The sequence below is a fragment of the Schistocerca serialis genome, chromosome 9, assembly GCF_023864345.2.
Source record: "Schistocerca serialis cubense isolate TAMUIC-IGC-003099 chromosome 9, iqSchSeri2.2, whole genome shotgun sequence".
Classification (NCBI taxonomy): domain Eukaryota; kingdom Metazoa; phylum Arthropoda; class Insecta; order Orthoptera; family Acrididae; genus Schistocerca; species Schistocerca serialis.
Window position 1 is genome coordinate 54,970,907 of NC_064646.1, and position 21,697 is coordinate 54,992,603.

At 40.7% G+C, this 21,697-nt stretch overlaps 1 protein-coding gene across 1 annotated transcript in view; it reads right to left on the minus strand.

Annotated features, from left to right (window-relative positions):
* Window positions 1-21,697, minus strand: part of LOC126419107 (odorant-binding protein 59a) — a 163,530-nt gene that overhangs the window by 89,019 nt on the left and 52,814 nt on the right. The window contains exon 3 of the mRNA XM_050086206.1: window positions 14,730-14,905. Coding sequence (XP_049942163.1) covers window positions 14,730-14,905 — 176 coding nt within the window. The remainder of the gene's footprint in view (window positions 1-14,729; window positions 14,906-21,697) is intronic.

The window sequence follows — 21,697 nt, forward strand, 5'->3', positions numbered from 1 at the left end:
TCAGATCTGGCTGATCAACTGTGGATATGATGATCTTTCTATGACAACTGCAAGAGAAGTGCCATGAGCAGCAGAGGTCACTTTATATTGCTTCTATTGATTTTATTAAACTATCTGATTTGGTGAGCAGAAATGGGTTCTTCAGGTTGCTGCAGAAGAGTGGATGCCCACATAAACCACAACAAATAACTGTCTCTCTCCATGAGAAAATGCAAGAAACAGTCTGCTTCTAAAGTAAAACATTGAAGCTCTACCTGTTAATAATGATGTAAAGCAGGGGTGTGTGTTAACTCCTACTCTATACAACTCCTTTCTGCTGAGCTTTGCCTTTGAAGACTGTGAGGAGGGAGTATATTTATGTACTAGGTCTGATGGAAATCTTTTCAGCATTGCCAGCCTCAAGGAAAGACCAAAGAAAATAAAGTTGTTATTCATGATTTGTTATATGCAGTCAAACAAGCAAACAAGGAAGAGCTGCAGTATCTAATTAACAAATTATCCCTAGGATGTCAAACATTCACTCTTACCATCAGCCTCAAAAGATTAAGATCATGGCACAGGGCACCACCAACCTTCCACCTATCAGCATTGATGGCAGTTATCCACAAATAGTTGATGACTTTACTTGCTTGATATCTACAATATGTAGCAACTTGTCTATGGAAACTGAAGTTATTAACAGAATTGCAAAAGCATCATCTGCCAAGGCTGGACTGGAAAACAGGGTATGGAACAATTGACTGTTCACAATAAAAATGGACTTACATGTATACAACTCATGTGTTATCAGCACACTTCTCTGCAGCTGTGAGACATGGACATTTCTTACTAAGTATAAGTCAGAACTGAACAGCTTTAATCTCTGCTGGCTCTGGAGCATCCTTCAGATCTCTTGGAGGGATAGAGTACCCAACACCAATGTCTCACAAGCACAACTAGTATTCTTGCATTACTGAACCACCAGCGTCTAAGGAGGCTGGAACACGTCAGGCACATGAATCCTGAGCAGATACCGAAAAAAAAAATAAAAAAATAAAAAATGCTGTATTGAGTACTGTATCGATGGTGTTAGGCCAGTAGGAAGGCCACACCTTCACTTCAAGGATGTCTGCAGAAGAGATCTGACCAAGGCCAGTATTAATCCAAGTAGCTGGGAAAGTACTGCTGATGACCATGTGAGGTAGCAGCTAAGAGTGAAAAATGTGGCCAACCTTGCAGGGGATGAACACACACAAGAACAAATCATGTAGAGGACAAGACAGAAAGAGAGATTGGCTTCAAACACGCACAGATCATAAACCATAACCAGTAACATATCTGACCATTCATCAGGATTTATGGAGTATCATCTAAAACTAGAGGAATACAATTACCAGATCTTGTATAAGAGTGGGAAATGAAATCAAGTGGCAGATACTCTGTCAGGGATACAGGACATTTGTACAGTCAAAATGATAAACACAGAAAAGAAGGACACAATCAAGGCACCTGAGAATGGTGACCTTCATCCATTAATGACAAACATGGGTAACAGCTCTTCTGGTATTCTAGTTAGGGTGGATGGCATGAGTGAAACAAGTCTGTTTATCAGAGAGGAGATAGTGACATGATGAGATACAGCTGAGTGTAACTCAGCAGCTAATCTGGACTAAACTGGATACTGAGGACAAGTTAGCAATATTAAAACTTTACAACAATTCACCAATAGAGGGGAATCAAGAGATATTACATGTAGGAAGGTATGAAAGCTGACATTGCAGATTACATACATTGTTGTGAAAGTTGTCAGAAAAATAAGCTGTGAGAACCCACATAAACATGCCCTGAGCAATAATCACCACACCACAACATTTTTTTGAGAGATGTGTTATAGATACTGTTGGCCTATTGAATCAGTTACAACAAGGCAATAAATACTTTTTAACTTTCCAAGATGCATAATGAAATTTGTTGTTACTGAACCTATTGAGAACAATGATGTGGATACAGTAGCAAGGTTATTCATAGAAAAGATAGTATTAAAATTTGGAATACCCCAACTATTGGTAAGTGATGTGTGGAGTAACTTTGTTAGTGACACAATGAATAGGCACAAAGAAATTGAAGATGTTAGCTGCCAGTGGGCATTGATTAATACCAATAGGGCAAGTTGAAAATTTGTGCAGGAACAGAACTCAGATCTGGGTCTCCACTTACTAGGCAGTTGTGCTGACCACTATGCCATCCAAACACAGTAGTCATCATGTCCACACAGACTACACTGACACACCTTGCCTCTCAGAACCAAATTCTCAACTTATGCCACACGTTACTGATGTCGTGCCCCTGCTCATTGGTCCCATTACTTGTGGCACCTCACCAATTTCTGTAAGAGTTTGGACTTGGTGTGCATCTGCACTGAAGGTATCATTGGCTGTCATTGCCATAATTATGTATATGTGGCATCTGTCTTTCAGACAAGTAAGCAGGAGACTTTGGTTCAAATCCAGCTCCAACACAAATTTTCAGATGGGCCCATTGGTATAAACCAATGCTCACTGGCAGCTTAAGTTTTCATTTCCTTTGTGTCTTGATCCATAGTGGCTGCAGGATCAGATTTTTGTCTGTTCTTTTGGACATGATTAGATTAGATTAGATTAGATTAATACTAGTTCCACGGATCATGAATACGATATTTCGTAATGATGTGGAACGAGTCGAATTTTCTAATACATGACATAATTAGGTTAATTTAACAACATACTTAAGTTAATATAACAACTTTATTTTTTTGTGTTTTTTGTTTTTCTTTTTTATTTTTATTTTTTTTTATTTTTTAAATATTTTTTTTTTCTTAATTTATATCTAAAAATTCCTCTATGGAGTAGAAGGAGTTGTCATTCAGAAATTCTTTTAATTTCTTCTTAAATACTTGTTGGTTATCTGTCAGACTTTTGATACTATTTGGTAAGTGACCAAAGACTTTAGTGCCAGTATAATTCACCCCTTTCTGTGCCAAAGTTAGATTTAATCTTGAATAGTGAAGATCATCCTTTCTCTTAGTATTGTAGTTATGCACACTGCTATTACTTTTGAATTGGGTTTGGTTGTTAATAACAAATTTCATAAGAGAGTATATATACAGAGAAGCTACTGTGAATATCCCTAGATCCTTAAATAAATGTCTGCAGGATGATCTTGGGTGGACTCCAGCTGTTATTCTGATTACACGCTTTTGTGCAATAAATTCTTTATTCCTCAGTGATGAATTCCCCCAAAATATGATGCCATATGAAAGCAATGAGTGAAAATAGGCGTAGTAAGCTAATTTACTAAGATGTTTATCACCAAAATTTGCAATGACCCTTATTGCATAAGTAGCTGAACTCAAACATTTCAGCAGATCATCAATGTGTTTCTTCCAATTTAATCTCTCATCAATGGACACACCTAAAAATTTGGAATATTCTACCTTAGCTATATGCTTCTGATTAAGGTCTATATTTATTAATGGCGTCATACCATTCCCTGTATGGAACTGTATGTACTGTGTCTTATCAAAATTCAGTGAGAGTCCGTTTACAAGGAACCACTTAGTAATTTTCTGAAAGACAGTATTGACAATTTCATCAGTTAATTCTTGTTTGTCAGGTGTGATTACTATACTTGTATCATCAGCAAAGAGAACTAACTTTGCCTCTTCATGAATATAGAATGGCAAGTCATTAATATATAATAAGAACAACAAAGGACCCAAGACTGACCCTTGTGGAACCCCATGCTTGATAGTTCCCCAGTTTGAGGAATGTGCTGATCTTTGCATGTTACGAGAACTACTTATTTCAACTTTCTGCACTCTTCCAGTTTGGTACGAATTAAACCATTTGTGCACTGTCCCACTCATGCCACAATACTTGAGCTTGTCTAGCAGAATTTCATGATTTACACAATCAAAAGCCTTTGAGAGATCACAAAAAATCCCAATGGGTGGTGTTCGGTTATTCAGATCATTCAAAATTTGACTGGTGAAAGCATATATGGCATTTTCTGTTGAAAAACCTTTCTGGAAACCAAACTGACATTTCGTTAGTACTTCATTTTTACAGATATGTGAAGCTACTCTTGAATACATTACTTTCTCAAAAATTTTGGATAAAGCTGTTAGAAGGGAGATTGGACGCTAATTGTTGACATCAGATCTATCCCCCTTTTTATGCAAAGGTATAACAATAGCATATTTCAGTATATCAGGGAAAATGCCCTGTTCCAGAGAGCTATTACACAGGTGGCTGAGAATCTTACTTATCTGTTGAGAACAAGCTTTTAGTATTTTGCTGGAAATGCCATCAATTCCATGTGAGTTTTTGCTTTTAAGCAAGTTTATTATTTTCCTAATTTCAGAGGGAGAAGTGGGTGAGATTTCAATTGTGTCAAATTGCATAGGTATGGCCTCTTCCATTAACAGCCTAGCATCTTCTAATGAACACCTGGATCCTACTATATCCACAACATTTAGAAAATGATTACTAAAAATATTTTCAACTTCTGACTTTTTGTTCGTAAAGTTTTCATTCAATTTGATGGTAATACTGTCTTCCTCTGCTCTTGGTTGACCTGTTTCTCTTTTAATAATATTCCAAATTGTTTTAATTTTATTATCAGAGTTGCTGATTTCAGACATGATACACATACTCCTGGATTTTGTAATAACTTTTCTTAATATAACACAGTAGTTTTTATAATTTTTGATAGTTTCTGGGTCACTACTCTTTCTTGCTGTCAGATACATTTCCCTTTTCCAGTAACAAGATATTTTTATACCCTTAGTAAGCCATGGTTTGTTACAAGGTTTCTTACGAGTATATTTAACTATTTTCTTGGGGAAGCAGTTTTCAAATGCATTTACAAAAATGTCATGAAATAAATTATATTTTAAATTGGCATCAGGTTCACGGTACACCTCATCCCAGTCTAACTGCTGTAGGCTTTCCCTGAAATTTGCAATTGTTAAATCGTTGACTGAACGTACTACTTTGGAGGACTGTTTAGTATTGCTGAATGGAGCTATGTCATATATTGTAACTAGCTGTGCACCATGATCAGAAAGACCATTCTCAACAGGCTGAGCATTTATCTGGTTAAACTTATCTTGGTCTATAAAGAAGTTATCTATCAGTGAGCTGCTATCCTTTACCACCCGAGTAGGAAAATCAATAACGGGTGTCAAATTGAAAGAACCGAGTAATACTTCAAGGTCATTTTTCCTATTACCCTCTTTCAGAGAATCTACATTGAAGTCCCCACAAATAATAATTTGCTTCCCCCTATCTGACAGATAGCACAACAAGGAGTCCAAATTTTTCAAAAATAGATGAAAATTTCCTGATGGGGACCTATATACAGTTACAATTATAAATGTGCCTTTATTTAATTTAAGCTCACAGGCACATGCTTCTATATGTTTCCCTACACAAAACTTTTTTGTTTCTTTACTTTTTGCACAATGATAACTTTTGACATATATGGCAACTCCTCCTTTCTCCATATTTTCTCTCATTACATGTGCAGAGAGCTTATATCCACTTACATTTACCTTATCCACATCAGTAACAATGTGATGCTCAGACAGGCATAGTATATCTATTTCATTCTCAGCTTCTAAATCTTCTAAACAAACCAGAAGCTCATCTACTTTATTCTTTAAACTCCCAATATTTTGATGAAATATACTTACATTATTTTTAATTATACTTTTATGAGAACCTTTCCTTATTCTAACATTTGCAGTACTCTCCTGTCTGAGTTTCTCATTGTGCTTAGGCCTAGTTCCTATACCAGTGGTCGCACGGTGTTTAGAGAGGCAGATTATGTCAACTGGGTTGGGTGACTTTAATTCATCAATGCAATTACCTAGGACTGAGATACAACTTGGTGGAGATAAAATTTCTGGTGATTGGTGAAAATTTATAATTGATAGCTGTGATTGGTGATCAAATGTGCTAGAATTGTGCTGTTTAATTTCTTTCCTAAACTGAAGATTTGTTTCAATCCTGACCTCTCGTAGAACTTGTCATCTTTCTGTCTTACCTATCCTAAAAAAGGTGCTGCTCCAACACCTGTAACCACTGGTATTTTACCATTCATGGCAGTGCCTCCCCCCCTTAAATTTCCTGCTATTACCCCAGCCAGTTTCCCCTTCCCTTTCCTGTTGAGATGTAGGCCGTGCCTGGTATAGTCCCACCTACTGAGATAATCAACAGGAACCACACCAATATGAGCCCCCGCACCCGCATGTCTGAAAGAACAGACACAACATGTATTCAAATTATTGCATGTTGATAAAATTCAGAATACAGCATACTCTCCTCAGATGACTGGATCACTTGAAAGATATCACTGTGACATTATGTAAATCATGCACAGGAGATTGGGATACCTGGATCCTATATGCTGTATTCATATACAACATAACTACTCATTGTTTGACAGGATTTACTCCCAATGAATTATTATTTGGGAGACAATGCAATGTTCCCAGCAGTTTTCAAATAGATCCTGCAGAAGTCTTAAACAGTTGTGATGATTATGTTACAGAGATGAAACAACCAATGCACTGTTTACATCAAAGAGCCAGAGAAAATAATTTATGACGTATAGTAAAGAGCAAAGAACAGTATGACAAAACACAGAATCCCAAACACGTTAAACCAGAGGACAAGGTATTATTGGATGACAAAAGTGAACATCAAAGACATTTGAAAAAATTAGATAGCCAATGGCATGGAGCCTGTAAAGTTGTAGAAGTCAAAGGACCTAATGTCCCAGTGCATGGGACCTTAAATGTCTTTTATTAACCCTTGAGCAGGTGCACCATTTTTCATAACATGAGTGGGCATGCAGCACACTTTGTACACATGAATAGGATAACTTCATTTATGTTGCCAAAATGAGTCATGTACGATTAAAATCATAGCTTAATCTTAGTTTATTTAAACAACAAGAAAATAAACTTACATAATATGAGCTACACCACTGTATTATTAAACAATAATGAAATAAATAGAGAGTAGAGAATTGTATGGGTGGGAGTAAGATGTAAATATTATACATTTGTCCCCAGTTGGTCAACTGATCAGTGCAAGTAATGTTGACAGCATGATTGTTTGCCCAAATACAGGCTACTAAAATGATTAATTCATTTTCAGAGCTCTATATTTCCAAACATGTACAAATATGACTGATGCACAGACAGAGCTGTAAATCCACCAAGTTCATATTTTGCACTCTACAAATGTCACACAACACACATCCAAACAGTAGTCAAGTTAGTTCCATACCTCATGTAACAACATCCTGTCAGTGGTCAAAGCAGCAGCAGATACATTCTCTGAACTGTTCTAGTGTTCTTCACAGTGGTGATAGATAATCATGGTCTTCAATGTACCCCCAAAGGACAAAGTCACAAGGTATCATGTTAGGTGACCTGTGTGGCCAAGAGAACAGAGTCACATCATCTCTACCACTACACCAAAAACAGTGATGCACGTGTTCATCATTTAGGTAGAGACAAAAATTGATGCTCTAGTGAGGCAGTGCCCTACTGTATTGAAATATGCAATTCTCATCATCAGCAGTCAGTTGTTGGAAACAACAGAACTGCAACATATCAAGGTAAGAGGTGCCCATCATAGTATTCTGACAGAAGAAAGTTGGTCCATGCAGCCTCACCTGTGACACAGCATAGAAAACAGTAGCCTTTGACAAATCTTGTTCATGCACCACAATTTCATGAAGGTTCTAAGTGGCCCATACTTTCACATTGTTGTAATTAACCTTTACAGATAAATGAAATGTTACTTCCTTTGCTGAATATCAGCTTGGAGGTGAAATGTTCATCCTCAAGTGCTTCCAGCATTGTGATTCAAAGACAAAGGTGCTGGCCATAATATTCCATTTTTAATTGTCGCATGAGTTCCAAGCAGTATGATTTTAAATATAAGTGCCATTGTAAGATCTTCCACAGAGTGTGCTGTGGTAATCCAAGCATGTGGCTTGCATGAACAGTTGACTTTTTTTGGACTGTGTATGAAACTTTCCCTCACCTTCTTCATGGTTGCACTTGGCACTCTTGATCAGTTTGTACTTTTAAGTTTATAGAGGCAACCAGTGTCCTTAAATTGTCAATACCAACACAGAATGCTCGCAAGTGTATTGATGTTGTTAATAAGGAGACACACGATATGTAGTAATTTTTTTCTTTATGTTAGGCACTTCTCCTACTACCAAATCTACTCATCAAGAATCAGCAACATTAATGGGCATGGGTCCCTTTGAAGTAAAATATTCCGGAGGTAAACTAGGTTCCCATTCGGATCTCCGGGCGGAACCTACTTCGAAGAGATTCAGGCCGAAAGGAACTTTCAGGTTGGGAACATGGAACGTTACAAGTTTGAACAGGCCAGGAACATTCCAGACATTATTAGACGAATTAGATAGATACAATGTAGACATTACAGCTATTCAAGAAACTCGGTGGCATGGGGAGGGTAGCATAAAGAGGGGTAACTATACATTTTTCTATGGAGGTTCGGAAGCTCACAGTTTTGGAACAGGTTTCACAGTACAGGGAAAAGTGCTTCATGCAATCAGAGATATAAGGTTCATTAGTGACCGACTATCAGTTATAGTGTTGTCCGGCAGGTGGAATAGACTAGCAGTAATTAATGTACACACACCAACTGAAGACACTGAAGAGGTTGTTAAAGACGGCTTTTATGAAGAACTAGATCAACTATGGGATGAGTTCTCCTCATACGATACAAAATTAATCATAGGTGATTTTAATGCAAAGATAGGGAAGGAGGAAGCATTCTGGCCTACAATTGGAAAAGAAAGTTTGCATAATATTTCAAATGATAATGGCACAAGGGTGGTTAATTTTGCTGTTTCAAAAGACATGATTGTTCAGAGCACATATTTCAATAGGAAGGACATTCATAAAGCAACCTGGGTCTCTCTGGATGGACACACCTGAAACCAAATTGATCATGTTCTTGTAGATCGGAGATGGCACACTAGTATAGAAAATGTTAGGACTTTCAGGGGAGCAGACTGCGATTCTGATCATTTTCTTGTAGTTGCCAAAGTTCACCAACGGCTATCTACAGCAACATCAAGGTGTCACAGTGCAGAACTTGTTAGGTTCGACACTGACAAGCTAAATGATGAAAGCTGTAGAAGAAGGTACATGATAGAAATTTCAAATAGGTTTGATGCTCTCAGGACACACGAAGATCAAGATGCGGATGTAAATAAACAGTGGATCACTGTGAGGAATAATATCAAAAAGGCAGTGAAGGCCACAATAGGTACAATTAAGAAGAACAGGAGGAAACCATGGTTTGATAAGGAATGCAAGAAATTGGTAGTGGAAAGAAGAAAAGCACAATTAGATTGGGATAGAAAGGGAGACAGAAAATGAGAGGAGTTCTTGAACTTGAGAAGGGAAGTTGGCCATAGGCTACAAGCAAAGAAGAGGGATTATTTGAACAATCAAATTACAAAAATGGAAACAAACAGTAAAACAAAAAACATTAGGGAACTTTACCTAGACATAAATTGGTATAGGATGGACTTCAAGGCTAGGACAAATGCACTTCGAGGGGATGCTGGGGGAATACTGACAGACCCCAGTGCTATATTAAGTAAATGGAGGGCGTATTTTGGCCACCTATTAAATGTGCACCAGGAAGCAGGAAATGAGCAGGCGTACGAAATACATACAGCAGAACCCCAGATACCTGAGCCAATGTTAAAGGAAGTAAGAGGTACAATCAACAAATTGAAAAACCATAAAGCACCAGGATCAGATTGCATAACTGCAGAATTAGTTAAAAATGGGGGACAGAAATTGGTGGAAGTAGTTCACAAAGTGATAACTAAAGTGTGGAACTCAGAGATGATACCTGAAGAGTGGCAGGAGTCGATTCTGATCCCAATTTTTAAGAAAGGTGACGAAATGGATTGTAGTAATTATAGAGGGATATCGCTATTACCAGTATGATCCCAAATTTTCTCGAATATTCTACTAAGCAGACTTACACCATATGCAGATGAAATTGTGGGGGATTACCAAGCCGGCTTTCAGAGGAACAGAGCAACTATAGACCAAATATTCACTCTGCATCAAATTTTGGAAAAGAAATGGGAATACAATAAACCAGTTCATAATCTTTTCATAGATTTTACAAAAGCATATGATTCAGTATTTCAATCAAAATTGTACAGAATTCTTTTGGAACTTGGAATACTAAAGAAGTATGTTAGACTTATAGAAGTGAGTTTGAAAAACACAAAAGGTAGAGTACTCGTGGGGAAATTGGAGTCAGAATAATTTGTAATAAAGAACGGTCTTAAGCAGGGAGATGCCCTGTCTCCGCTGCTTTTTAATTTAGTCCTAGAATATATTGTACGAATGGCAGCAGATAATTCAGAGGGTGTGGAGTTAAATGGAAATATTAAGATATTAGGGTATGCAGATGATCTAAACATCATTAGTCATAGGAAAGAATCTGTAACAGCAAATGTGAATGCGTTAATCAAGGCTAGTGAAGATGTAGGTCTAAGGGTAAGTGAAGACAAAACTAAATACCTGGTTACTAACAGAATGCCAACAGCAGTAGACCAGGAAATGTTAAGAGTTGGAGACATGCAGTTTGAAAAAGTGAACACATTTAAGTATCTATGCATGGACATCACTTCGAGAAATGAGATTGAATCCGAACTGAAGAAGAGATTACGGGTGGGAAATGCGTGCTACTTCTCACTGAATAGATTACTTTCATCACAGATATTGTCTAGGAATTTAAAGATTAGAATATACAAAACTAGTATTCTACCACTTATGCTGTATGGGTGTGAGACTTGGTCTCTCACTGTGCAAAATGAAAAGCCATTTCGAGTATTTGAAAACAAAATTTTGCGGAAAATTTTTGGAGCAAAAAGGGATGACATTAGCGGAGAGTGGCAAAAACTGCATAACCAAGAGGTTCAAGAACTCTATTCAAGCCCTGACATAATCAGTATTATTAAATCATGTAGGCTGCGATGGGCGGGTCACATAGCTCGAATGGATGAGGGCAGGGCAGCGCGCAGAGTACTGGTAGGGCACTTAGAAGGAAAACGTCCTGTGGGGAGACCAAGGCATAGATGGGAGGACAATGTGAAGGCTGATTTGAGGAGCCTAGGTATTGAAGGTGAATGGAAGGAAATAGCCCAAGACAGGGACAGATGGTGAAAATATGTTTCTGCGGCAATGGACTCTCGACCAGTGAGTAAGTAAGTAGGTAAGTATGTTAGGCACTGAAAACACTTGAAGTCAAGATCACACATGAGATCTCCTTTATTTTGACTGATCAGTAATTTGGCTAACAAACAGCCATATTCAGAACTAAGGTATAAAATAGGTTTTTTCTCTTGTTGGCAACATACAACCGCTTACAGAACTGCATATAATGTTGCAGCAGGTTTCAAGAATACATATGCAAATAAATTACAGAGTACTTACATTAAACATTCTTAATTAGTATTGGTGACATTACAGCTTCATTAATATCTTTCTCAGAAGGACAACGTACATACATTACATTATTAAAAACAACTTTTCATCATTTGTGGCCAATGTAATTGAACAATGCTCTTAAGACTGAAAATATATATTAATGTAGAGAAGAGGCAGTGAAAATAAAACATTATTTGCATAAAGAACTATCCACTAAAATGACTAAATGTAAAAGATATCTTACCAAAGGTGTTATTCTGTTACAACTTGCCAATTGATGCAATCAGTATTTACATCATTACATGGCAGAGATCATCAGATGCTGTGACATGACACATGTGAGTAGTATGGCGGATGAAGTCCATTACAAAGTACAAGAAACACAATGTTCAGTGTATTCATAGTATACTCATCTGTTGATGAGAATTGTGGCCTCTTCTCTATATTAATGTATATTTTCAGTTTTATGACATTGTTCAATTACACTGGCCACTAGCAATGAAAAGCTGTTTTTAATTATGTTATGAATGGATGTTGTCATTTTAGGAAAGATTTTAATGTTGTGTGAAGTTGTAATGGCACTGACAATAATCAAGAATTCTTTATGTTGTGTATTCTGTAACTAATTTTGTATATACTCATGAATTCTGCTACAATATTACACTCCTGGAAATGGAAAAAAGAACACATTGACACCGGTGTGTCAGACCTACCATACTTGCTCCGGACACTGCGAGAGGGCTGTACAAGCAATGATCACACGCACGGCACAGTGGACACACCAGGAACCGCGGTGTTGGCCGTCGAATGGCGCTAGCTGCGCAGCATTTGTGCACCGCCGCCGTCAGTGTCAGCCAGTTTGCCGTGGCATACGGAGCTCCATCGCAGTCTTTAACACTGGTAGCATGCCGCGACAGCGTGGACGTGAACCGTATGTGCAGTTGACGGACTTTGAGCGAGGGCGTATAGTGGGCATGCGGGAGGCCGGGTGGACGTACCGCAGAATTGCTCAACACGTGGGGCGTGAGGTCTCCACAGTACATCGATGTTGTCGCCAGTGGTCGGCGGAAGGTGCACGTGCCCGTCGACCTGGGACCGGACCACAGCGACGCACGGATGCACGCCAAGACCGTAGGATCCTATGCAGTGCCGTAGGGGACCGCACCGCCACTTCCCAGCAAATTAGGGACACTGTTGCTCCTGGGGTATCGGCGAGGACCATTCGCAACAGTCTCCATGAAGCTGGGCTACGGTCCCGCACACCGTTAGGCCGTCTTCCGCTCACGCCCCAACATCGTGCAGCCCGCCTCCACTGGTGTCGCGACAGGCGTGAATGGAGGGACGAATGGAGATGTGTCGTCTTCAGCGATGAGAGTCGCTTCTGCCTTGGTGCCAATGATGGTCGTATGCGTGTTTGGCGCCGTGCAGGTGAGCGCCACAATCAGGACTGCATACGACCGAGGCACACAGGGCCAACACCCGGCATCATGGTGTGGGGAGCGATCTCCTACACTGGCCGTAAACCACTGGTGATCGTCGAGGGGACACTGAATAGTGCACGGTACATCCAAACCGTCATCGAACCCATCGTTCTACCATTCCTAGACCGGCAAGGGAACTTGCTGTTCCAACAGGACAATGCACGTCCGCATGTACCACGTGCCACCCAACGTGCTCTAGAAGGTGTAAGTCAACTACCCTGGCCAGCAAGATCTCCGGATCTGTCCCCCATTGAGCATGTTTGGGACTGGATGAAGCGTCGTCTCACGCAGTCTGCACGTCCAGCACGAACGCTGGTCCAACTGAGGCGCCAGGTGGAAATGGCATGGCAAGCCGTTCCACAGGACTACATCCAGCATCTCTACGATCGTCTCCATGGGAGAATAGCAGCCTGCATTGCTGCGAAAGGTGGATATACACTGTACTAGTGCCGACATTGTGCATGCTCTGTTGCCTTTATCTATGTGCCTGCGGTTCTGTCAGTGTGATCATGTGATGTATCTGACCCCAGGAATGTGTCAATAAAGTTTCCCCTTCCTGGGACAATGAATTCACGGTGTTCTTATTTCAATTTCCAGGAGTGTATGTGCGGTTCTGTAAGCCATTGTATGCTGCTGACATGAGAAAAAATCTGTTTTATGTATTAGATCTGAAGATGGCCAAATTGATAGCCTAAATTAATAATAAATCCAAATAAAAATGAGTTAATGTACGATCTTGACTCCAAGTGTTTTCAATCTCTAACATAAATAAACAACACAATGTTCTGTTTACTTCAAAGTTCTTTTCCAAAATTCCTTTAGAATGCATGCTGCTCTGTTGTAACAGATAAAAATCTCACATACTGATATTCAAACACACAAGAAGTCTTTTTTGTTGTTTTGTCACAAGTTCTCCAAGGCACTGCACTTGTAGTGCCATCCAATAGTCACAACACAAACTCGGTCAGTTTTCAGTTCTAACCACGCCTCAGTCATATTTTTAAATGTAATACATTGGAAAATACAGAACTTCTACTCATTTACTCTCCAACCCAGCTACCACAGGAATTTCACCAGAAGTGACAGTGAACCGCTTCTGCCATTCCCCCCACCCCCCTCGCCATTTTTACATTCATATATACTCTCACTAACATTGTAGCCTTCCACACCAAGTAGATTATTCTTCATATGGTGTCAACTATGCAGCATTTAGCTGCCATATTGCAAATGTGAGCCTCGTCCAAAATGAACTGCCAACTCTGTGGTTGGCAATTGGGGTATCCTCCTCTTTTGCTGTTTAGTCACAACAAAAAGACTGTCACATATATAGCTGTTGGACGTTAAGGCCTTTGTCAGGAATAGGTGTAGACACACACACACACACACACACACACACACACACACACACACATGCATGCACAAACACAACTCACGTACATGACTGTAGTCTCAGGCCTATCTGCAACTCAGCATCCCTGCTATATGGTGAGTAGCAACTTTCTTTTTCATAATATTGTTACAACCCATCCTGTATATTCCATTGTTTCATTTTTGTCTTTTGATGTTTAAATTTCTTGATATTTTTTCACCACACTCGAACATCTGATAATCCTCCTGTATAATACTATAGTATATCTGTTTTGAACTTTGTACTGGACGAAATGCCCAAGAGGATGAAGAGGTGTATCAAGTAATAAAGTCATACTTACAGGTTCAATATCTTCCAAATCAACATTTGCTGCTTCAGACTGCTGGCCAGATCTTCGATTACGATTCCGTGGCTTCTGCCTCATGCCATTCATGTTGTTTTGATTCATGTTGTTTCTGTTATTGTTGTATCCATCATTATTGGAAGTGCATCTACCACTGCCATGCAAACCATAGCCTAGACAAAATAAAAGCTGAAGGTTTTTTAAAAAAATATGTATATAAACTGCTGAGAAATATATCAGGAACATAAACTGTCAAATATTTCTGTGATTTTAATCAGAGAAGAGGAAATAAAAGACATTTTATTGGAAAACACATATACTCTGACAGCTGCTTTGTCTGTGATTGAACCTATGTGATCATCAGGCATCTTGATCTCTCAGGTTTTCTTGGTGTGCATAAAAATGGAAACAGTATTTGAGTAAATACCTAAAAGCACACCATTAATCATATTTATTACCCCTACAAGGAAGGTAACTTCGAAAAATCATGGGTAACTGAAGAAATTCTGCATTTTATCGATGAAGCATCAAACATGTCTTTTCTGAAAGTATTTCTATGGAGTGTAGCCATGTATGGAAATGAAATATGGACAATAAACAGTTAAGACAATAAGAGAATAAAAGCTTTTGAAATGTGGTGCAACAAAAGGATGCTGAAAGTAAGATGGGTGGATCACATAACTAATTACTAAGTAGGTACTGACCAGAACTGGGGAGAAAAGGAATTTGTGGCACAACTTCACTAGAAAACCAGTTGGTAGGCCATGTTCTGAGATATCAAGGGATCACTAATTTAGTATTGGAGGGAAGTGTGGAGGGTAAAACTCATAGAGGGAGACCAAGAGATAAATATACTAAGCAGATTCAGAAGGATGTAAGTTGCAGTAGTTACTAGGAGGTGAAGAAAGTGGCACAGGATAGAGTAGCATGGAGAGCTGCATCAAACCACTCTTTGGACTGAAGACCATAACAGCAACAACATCAGTAAAAGAAGGAAGTACAAAAGTGTTCAGGGAAATTCAGAATACATAAATACAAGTCACTTAGGAATGAAATAAATAGGAAGTGCAGGGAAGCTAAGATGAAATGACTGAATGAAAGATGTGAAGAAATAAAAAAGGAGATGATTGTCAGAATGGCTGCCATAGCGTACAGAAAAGTCAAAGCAGCATATGATGAAAATGAAAGCAAGGGTGGTAACATTAAGACTGCAAGGGGAATTCCACTGTTAAATGCAGAGCAGAGAGTGGATGGGTCGAAAGAGTGCACTGAAGACCTCTGTGAGTGAGAGGAGTTGTCTGATGATGTGATAGATGAAGAAACAGGAGTCCATATAGAAGAGATAGAGGGTCCAGTGGATTAAAAGGGCACAAGTGGTACATAATATTCCATCAGGATTTCTAAACTTTTGAGGGAAGTGGCAACAAAATGACTGTTCACATTGGTGTGTAGAATGTATGAGTCTGGTGTTGTACCATCTGAAAATATCATCCACACAATTCCAAAGACTGCAAGAATTAGTGCACAGCCAGCTTAACAACTCATGTATCCAAGTTGCTGACAAGAATAATATACAGAAGAATGGAGGAAGAAACTTGAGGATAAGTTAGATTATGATAAGTTTGGCCTTAAGAAAGGTAAAGACACTAGAGAGGCTATGCTGACATTGCAGCTGATAATGGACACAAGACTAAAGAAAAACAAGACACATTCACTGTATTTGTTGACTTAGAAAAACATTTGACAATGTCAAGTGGTACAGGGTATTCGAAATTCTGAGAAAAATAAGAGTAAGCTATAGGGAAAGACAAATTATATGGAATATGCACAATAGCCAAGAGGGAACAATAGGGCTGCAAGACCAAGAACCAACTGCTTGGATTAAAAAGGGTGTAAGACAGGCATGTAGTCTTTCTCCCCCACCATTCAATCTATACAATGAAGAAGCAGTGATTAAAATAAAAGAAAGATTCAAGAGTGGGATTGAAATTTGGGGTGGAAGAATATCAATGATAAGATTCATTGATGACATTGGTATCCTCACAGAAACGAACAAGGATCATGGTATCTCTCAATTGAATGGTCCAATGAGTAAAAGACGTGTATTGAGAGTAAACTGTATAAAGACTAATGTAATGAGAAGTAGTAGAAATCAGAACAGATTAATATCATAATTGGTGATCATGAAGTAGATGATGTTAAAGAATTCTGTTACCTAGGAAGCAAAATAACCCATGATGTATGGTACAAGGAGGACATAAAAAACAGACTAGCTATAACAAAAAAGGGCATTCTTGGCCAAGTGAACTCTACTAGTATTAAGCACAGGCCTTACTTTGAGGAAAAAATTTCTGAGAATGTATGTTTGAGCACAGTTAGTGAAACATGTTCTATTGGTAAACCTGAAGAGAAGAGAATCAAAACATATGAGATGTGTGCAACAAAATAATGCTGACAATTAGGTGTAGTGATTAGATTAGGGATGAAGAGATCCTCCATAGAATTGCTGAGGAAAAGAATGACACTGATAAGAAGGGACAGGATGATAGGACATTTCTTAAGACATTAAAGAATAACCTCTATGGGAACAGGATACAATTATTACTCGAATGCAATAACTATCCCCATTAAATTCCACCTACAGATATATTTTGTAGTTAGTCATAAATGTGTACACAGCTTGAGATACAGAACAGAACTAAAAACTAACATGGAGACTTGGCAGAACAATAAGAGTCCAAAGATGGTGTTAATCATGGTCGATACGGCCTATCAACGCCACACAGACCCCCCTCCCCCCATCCCCCCTCCCCCTCATCCCCAACCCCCACCCCCGGCAGTATGGAGTACCACCTGTGAGTGGAGTTCATGTGGGCCTTGGCGTCGGTAGTAGTCATACGAGATGGCAGGCGCATGCCAGGATTTCCATCTCAGTCGAGATGGAGTCCAGAGGCGGAGTGCTTGGTGGCAAGTCCACTTCGTAGTGTCAACCAGCGGGGGCAGACGATGCATCGGCCGGCCCGAGAGCAGGCATGTGGAATGGCCTGCAGTGTGGTGCAGGCGTGCCCAGCCCACATGCAGATCGAGCCACCCGAGGAGATGAACACATAAATTTCTGATGGGTCGCACTTGCGCAGGAGGGACAGGCTATGCACTACACTGACATTTAACTGCCCTTTGATGAGAGAGACCATGGTGTCTGTTAGGAGCTTGAGCAGATGGTCATCGAAGGTGACAATCATCACATCATCCATATGGTGTGGTGACATGTTGCAGCACAGATTGAATGTGGGAGAGCGAATGTTTGCAATCAGTGAAGTGACGGCAAAACCTGCATATGGGGTAGATGGCGACATGCCTGGAAAACCTGCGAATGGCAACTACGAATCATGGGTTGGAGAAAACAGCACCATGGGATGGGACAAAGTATTTTCAGTCTCCATGGCAGAAAAGTCGTCAGAAGGGTCCAACTGAGGCAGGAGACGGGTATCGGAGTCCACGAAAGCAGGTTTGAGCCTGTGCAATGAAACAGTTTGAGGATGATCTTTAACTATAATGTCGAACATTGTCTTGCCCCACGAGAGTACTTTAAAGGGGCTGAGGTAGAGTGTTTGCAGGGTTGTCTAATGGAATCATCCCTGAGCATAACGTGGGAGAAAATGTTGAGTGCAATTGGCATGTAAGTGTCCAGTGGGGAATGGCTAACAGGCAAGTGTAGCTGTGGATGTTTGAAGTGAGTGCGCAGGTGACTAATGAAATCTAGGAAGGGGAGAAAATCCTCAGGTGCTTGAGGAAGGAAAAGTTTCCCTGGTAAGACTGGGTCCTCTCCAAAAACGAATTCAGCGATGGTCCCCTGTAAGTCTGGTTTAAAGGTTGAATGGAGACGGAGTAACACCCATGGAAGCACCTCGTACCAGAGGCAGTCATGGTACCTGAGGACAGTTTTGAGGGTGCGGTGCCACCATTCAACTAAGGCATTGCTTTGTGGGTGGAAGGCTGTTGGCCACGGTTTTGGTGGTGATGTTGGGTAAAGGAAAAGCTTGCACCCAGTGAGACACGCACTCGATTGTGGAGAGAATGTATCTGTGGCCCTCTGGACTGATAAAGTCGATATGTACATGATGAAATCTTCCTTGCGGAATGTCAAACTTGCCTAGTGGAGGGGAGATGTGGCGGCTATATTTGTTGTGTTGACAAGAAACGCAGCTGCTTGCCCAAGTCTGACAGTCCTGTTAAACATTTTTCCATATGAAACGCTCAGATATGAGCCATGTGTTGGTGCGGATGCCAGGATGAGTGAGGTTATGCAAGTCATCAAAGGTTTGCTGGCACAATGTGGGCAGAGCAATGGCCGCAGGGTGCCAGTGGAAGAATCACACCACACCTCGTCCAAAATGACGGGGAACTTGGCTTTGGTAAACACAAGAGATTTTTGAGGATCTGTGAGGAGAGCTTGAGATTCCTTGTCAGAGGTCTGGAGCATGGCCAGGTTGGATAAATCAATGATGTATGAGACAGTATAGATCCGCGAGAAAAAATCAGCGGGGATGTTTCCTGTGCCTTTGATGTAGAGAATGTCTGTTGTAGATTGAGAGACTAAATCAAAGTGGCAGAAATGCCGAGGGGGTGGGCCCTCAGAAGGGTTACAGAAAGCATCCACTAGTGGTTTGTGATCAGTAAGGATGAAGAAAGAAGGACCCTTGACGTCGGGGCAAAAGTGTTTGATGGCTTCACAGACTGCTAGAAGCTCCCTATCAAAAAAGGAATATTTCTTCTGAGCTGTAGACAATTTTTTAGAGAAGAAATGAAGGGGAGGAACCATGTCGCCTTTGCATTGCTATAGTACTGCCACACCGCGATGTTGCTGGCGTCCATAGTGATGAACAACTCGGCCGACGGGTCAGGATGGGCGAGTGTCATGGCGTGAGCTAAGGAAGTTTTTAGAGCCTTGAAGGCCTCCAGCATAGGTTCAGTCCAGGGAACTGGTTTAAGGCCTGAAGTGTTTGCCCGACAGCAAGTCTGTCAGCGGGGCCTGCACAGTGGTGGCAGAAGGCAGATGCTGACGGTAGTAATTTATTGTACCCAAGAAATGTCAGAGTTTTTTGTAAGTATCCAGAGGCAGCAGTGATGTTATGGCCTGCACGTGGGACTGGGGAGGCTGTATTCCATCTGTGGAGACAGTGTAACCCAAAAATGTGACAGAAGACTGGCTCAATTGGAATTTGTCCTTGTTGCCCTCAATGCCATTGGAGTTCAGGGTCTGGAGGATCTTGGATAAATGATTTTCATGTCCCTCAGCCGAGTTGCTGAAAATGAGTATGTCATCCAGATATGCAAAGCAAAACGTGAACTGTCATAAGATTGAGTCGATGAAACGTTGCCATGTTGGTGCCGCATTTTTCAGGCTGAACGGCATGAAGTTGTACTGGAACAAACTGAGCAGCGTGATGGAATGTCTTCAGGTGCTACAGGAATCTGGTGATAGGCACGTTTACAGTCAAACAGTCAATAACACTGAAGATTGTGGCACCCGATAACATATGAGTAAAATTGTTTATGTTTGGCACTGGGTAGTTGTCCATGACAGTATGAGCGATTAAGCATCTGTAGTCACTGCACATTCAGAAAGAACCGTCTTGCTTGGTGACGAGGTGAATCGGTGAAGACCATTTGCTGCCCAACGGTTGCAGGATACCTGCCTCCAAAAGTTCGTTAATTTGCTGCTGGGCTGTGCATAACTTAATGGGGTTGAGGTGTCTAACCTTGTGTGTAATGGGAGGGCCAGCAGTGGTAACTATCTTGTGTGCTGTTCCGTCAGTGATGGAAGAAACTGAGAACTGCACACGAGACTGAGCAACATCTTGACATGAAGTTTTTGGACGAGTGGGGCGCAACGAGGTGTAACCATTAGCACGAGTGGGAAAAGGCAGCATGAAATCACATGCCTATTACGTGAGCGCAGCGTGTGCTTGTTTGGAGAGGTCAGCTGCGCGCGCAGTGCCGAGAGGGTCAGGACGCTCAGCGACTGTCTGTTGTCAGCCTTGCCTTGGGTAACCGGTGCAGGTGAGAGAGGCAGTGGCATCATGTGGGGAACAGCGATGGCAGCCAAGTCAGGTGGCTGGTGCGCGAGAGAGGGGGAATGTTTACCAACACGTGGAGCAGCTGCCTTCACTGTGGGCGTTGTCATATTGCACATGTGACTGTCATTAGTAGCACTGTTTGAAACACATGGCAGTGAACATGGTGAGCTTGTTGGGGGCATGGAGTCTACTGGACATGAATCATCACATGCAGTTAATGTTTTTGGACTAACCTGCTGAGTGTCTGAGCTGGTGTCTGCTGGAGAAACACAATTATGTGGCAGCACTGTGGACTGCAGTTTCAGCAGAGAGGTACGAGCTGCGAGAAGCATGTTGTAAGTGTGTGATATTCATTGTTTTGGCTCATCATTTTCCCAGTGGAGTTGTGCCACCAAGTTGTAGTCTGACAGTAGGTTAGTGACGCAGGTCACAATGTTGCCTCCGAGGGTGGAGCACTCGCATACTAACTCGCATGTCGCAAGAGAAGCAGAACGTGGAACATAAGTGCAGGAGCACAGTATCTGAGTGTTAGTGGGATGGTGTAGCACTGAACTCTGAACCACATTCAGAAAGAGTTTGTAATGTGACAAAAAATCCATACCGAGAATTGGTTCATTTATGTCAACAATGTAGAAAGTCCATGGAAAACACAGAAAAGTAGATAGGTGCACCGTAACTTTGACAGAGCCTGAGGTTTGTAACGTTGATGTATTGACAGCTCGTAGAAGTGACCTCGTCAGTGAAAAGGCTGGAGGAACCAATGATGTTGGTATGATAGACACGCCAGTGCTTGTGTCAACTAGGAAGATTAGCCGTGAAGAAATGTTGGTCCTTGAATAAATGACCGCTTGGTCAGGTGGATGAGTAGATGGAGTGCAATGTGTG